This window comes from Gossypium arboreum, chromosome 11 (genome assembly GCF_025698485.1).
Source record: "Gossypium arboreum isolate Shixiya-1 chromosome 11, ASM2569848v2, whole genome shotgun sequence".
Lineage (NCBI taxonomy): Eukaryota > Viridiplantae > Streptophyta > Magnoliopsida > Malvales > Malvaceae > Gossypium > Gossypium arboreum.
This window is the reverse complement of record NC_069080.1, coordinates 17,533,695-17,537,761: the sequence shown is the minus strand read 5'-3', so window position 1 is coordinate 17,537,761 and position 4,067 is coordinate 17,533,695. Positions and strand designations below refer to the sequence as shown.

At 30.6% G+C, this 4,067-nt stretch overlaps 1 protein-coding gene across 1 annotated transcript; it reads right to left on the bottom strand.

Moving 5' to 3' along the window:
• Nucleotides 1-3,069: 3,069 nt before the first annotated feature.
• Nucleotides 3,070-3,833, bottom strand: LOC108471612 (auxin-induced in root cultures protein 12). The gene has a single exon (XM_017773206.2). The coding sequence runs from the start codon at nt 3,588-3,590 to the stop codon at nt 3,153-3,155; it is 438 nt and encodes a 145-aa protein (XP_017628695.2). The 5' UTR covers nt 3,591-3,833; the 3' UTR covers nt 3,070-3,152.
• Between the last annotated feature and the right edge of the window lie 234 nt (nt 3,834-4,067).

Sequence of the window (4,067 nt, the reverse complement as noted above, 5' to 3'; positions counted from 1 at the left end):
ACATTCATATTTTTCACAGCATAATGCATGCTTAGCCTACTCATTCATCCTAGTCATTTACAACTATGAAACTTAGATTGAAATCACAACAGGTGTACGAATAGGATATTCCAACATAACAACAACATCCAAGATGGTGTGCAGAGTCTCACCTAAGCTCATTTATCCTCGACAACTGAGTTTTTCCAAATGTTAGAGGCTTCTTTATCCTGACATCTAAGCATAACAACCATATATATTTGGTTAAATCGGAGGCATTTAAACCTTATAACTCAAAACCTACCTTACAGAAACTTATTAGGAATTCCTTACTTTTTCTTCCTCGAATCCTCGAGTACAGAAAGTTAAGAAAACTTACCAATTTCTTTACTTCCAGACTCAAATTCTCACAACTACTACTCCATACATAGCTCTACTGGGTTCATATATTTTTTGTAACAATCAAAGAAGACAATACAAGTCCGAAGAAATTGTAGTTAAAATTGAGGAGAGTTTTTTCTTATTACTAAAACGTCCACTTTCATCTACATATATAACTCTTATACACGATCTTCCAAACATTCTTATCCAATCATCGGTAATCATCATGTTCCCCACTATGGAACTAGCTGGTTCCATCCTAACCAAACTAGAATTAAAACTTAGCTATTTACTCGATAGTTACAAATTTTCACAAAATTGTTAGTTGAGTTTGCCAACTTACTACGAGTTCAATTATGTCCCAAAGTTCCCTTAATTTTAAAGTTCTTATAGAAATTCGGGTGTGACACACCATGAACTTATGCTTCAAATCACAGAATTTGGTAGGGACGACAATAATAAAGGTTTTAAGCATATACCATTGAAGGCATCCATATAGCTTAACTCAAAGCATGCGTTGGGGGGTTTGCCCACACTGAGAAAGACCTTCGCTTAAACCCACCACGACTATGTCATAACCAGCCTTGTTGAGGTCCCCATACCCATAGATACTACCTATGGCCTCTTGAGGATCCAATGTTGCATAGTAAGTGGCATGTGTGGGGTGCTAGAGGGAGGACTAAGTTGGTGGTGGGGATGAAGAGGAAGAGTAACGAGAGGCGACAATTGAGGTCAATGTACTGAGTAGGAGTAAGGAGAGGGGAGGAGTTGTTACAATTATAGATGGCTACAACATTTTCTTATCAGACAAAACAAGGGAAATAGACACTAAGCTAAAGAGGAAAGTTAAAAGTTAAAACATCCATTTTCTATGATTTGGGTTTTTTAGGGGAAAAAATTAAGTTTTTTAATATGATAAGATAATAGAGAAAGAATATATATGATATATGAAAGATAAAAAATTGAATATTAAAAAGAGATTCACATTATTAATGCTTTTTAATAAAGTAATATCTCTTTCTTTTGGGAAAGAAAAAAAATGGTAAAATTGATTCAAAGCCTTTGAATTGACTTACCAATGTGTGATAAGAGTGGTCTACGTGTCTTGACATATTAGATATTAACCATTAGACTCATGTATTAGATTAGAAGACAGAATAAAAGTACATGGGGCACATTGAACATTTAGAAATTTTATGCACCACATTGAAAGATTTGGTAAGGTACAAGGGAAAATATGCCATTACCCTATGAAATAAACACCGCATTTGGTTCAATGTTAGCTATGTTATTGCCGGAAGATTTAGTACTACAATAGAGTGATCCTTCTGTTGGCGTGATCATTAATTCCATTGAATTATGAATTCAAAGATTATTTTGAAAAGTCTAGTAATAATTATTCTTTAAGGATGTAAAACGTCCTCGAACTTTAAAAAAAATTAAGCCCTTTCTTTCTTCTTTCTTTGCCATATGTCCTGTTATGGTTGTGACACATGACATAAAAATGATGAAAATTTATTAATTTAAAAATTATAAAAAATATTTAAAATTATTAAAATAGAAAAATATTTAAATTTAATTAAAAATTTAGAAAAGATGTTAAAATTATAAAAAGAATTAATTAATTTGTTAATATAAACCTTATTGATTTTATTCCATGATACTTTTAGGAAAAATAAATGATTTTTCTTATATATTCGGTGATTATATACACGTGACATTGTTGCATACCTATTTAAACAGTAGTTGAAGAAAAAGCATAAACCAACTCATGATGAAGCAGGTAATTAATTAAATTTTCTTTAAATTAATATTTATATATGATATATGTTTTCATATAAATAGATACTTAAAAAACTAAACAAAATTGTAATTATATTCACACTTGGAGTTTGAGTAACATATAAATAAATAAAAATGAAAATACTTCAAACATTATAAAATCATAAAAAATATATATAAAAATTTATTAAAAGCATAAAAATAGAAATTTATTAAATACACCAAAAGTCCAAGACTTTTTATACGTTTTCTTCAAGTTTTTCTCCCGGTTTAATACAATCTTTAGTATTACTCTACTTAACTCTCAAGAAATTTATTATGGTTTCTTGATACATATAAAAACTCAAATCTATAATCATTTTCATTAGGTTTTTATACTTTTAATAATTTTTTTAACTTTTAAATATTTTCCAAAATTTTTAATAATTATTAAATATATTTTATATATTTTTCCTATATATTTTTATTAAAATAATATTTTACCTTTTTCACCACATATCACAATCATGATGTAACATATCGTAAAGATTAAATCTTATAATTTTTAATAAACTTTGTATATTTTAATAAATTTTAAATAGATATCTATATTTTCATAAATTAAAATAGCTTTCTATATATTTTACAAAATTTTAACATTCTTAACATTTTCATTGATTTTAATAATTCTTTTTATTTTTCATCATGTGCCACAACCAAAGACATTTAAAAGACATTTCTGATTTATTTTTGTAGTTCAGGTACCAAATTGAGTAAAAATAAAAACTTAAATTTCTTTTTTTGAAAAGGCTCGACGTCTTTTTACACCTTTAAGCCATAATATATATGATTTCCAACAATATTGTATGGATATTTAGTAATGTTTATATAAATAAATTTGAGAAGCCATAAATCAAAATAAAATTAAGTAAAAATCACGAACGAATATAAGTTTGAAAATTATGAATAAATACTAAAGCAATTGTTCAATATATACATTCATGATATATGTGATTTTATTATCACATTACTTAAAAGCACATAACGGAAAGCAAAGCCAAGATCCATAATGCAACATTTATTTCCCTAACCCTCCACCCATCTCCCTCATCATTATTAGCAACTTGTGGCGTTGGAGCATGCGATGAGGCACTCAGACTGACTTTATCCATTAACTTCAACTCTCCCAAAGAATCGAGATTGCCTTTTGCAAATCCATGCTTCAGCGGGTGATCATTAATAACCCCTGACCCAACTTGCCAAACTTGGTTCACCTTCTCCACACTGGCTCGAACTTTCAAGGAACCGTAAATAACCATCTTCCCATCGTGATCAGTTTCGGCTTCTAGGTCCCAAACATCAAAAGACAACTTCCCTTCGACAATGGAGCTGTAGGAGCTTAAGTTGTAGGTTTTAACAACCAAGGAGCCTTTGTTTTTGAAGGCAATGAGGGCTTGGGAACCTACCATGCGTGTAGTCGTCGGATTGATGCCCCAAGCTATCCAACCATTGGGGTTGGACAAAGGTGCTGAAAAGGCGATGGAAAGAGAGGAGTTGGTGGCATTGAAAGTAAAATGGAGGGTCGAGTTTAGAGTTGGGAGCTCGGTGCAGTTGGAATATTGCTTTTTGCCTGCAGCGAGTTTTAACAATGAACAATTAAATGAATGTGAGGGTGATATTAAAGCCCACAAAGAAAATAATAGAATCAAAGATGGAGAAAATAAGGATCTCGTTTTCATTTTATTTTCTCTTTTTCTTTCTTTTGCTTCCTAAAGAATGAGATAAAGTGCATAGAGATTCTATTTTTGAAGGAATAAATAAAGAGAAAAATGGCTCAATATGGGAACTTTATTGTTCGGGTTTTGGGGTTTTTTGGTATAAGAATGCATTTTTGATAGATGTGAGCCACAAAGTCTTTGTTTTTGTTTCCCTCAATTCTGGCGGTT

What these genes read in the sequence shown, in the direction of transcription:
- LOC108471612 (XM_017773206.2), bottom strand. Translation starts at nt 3,590, where the DNA reads ATGGTAGGTTCCCAAGCCCTCATTGCCTTCAAAAACAAAGGCTCCTTG.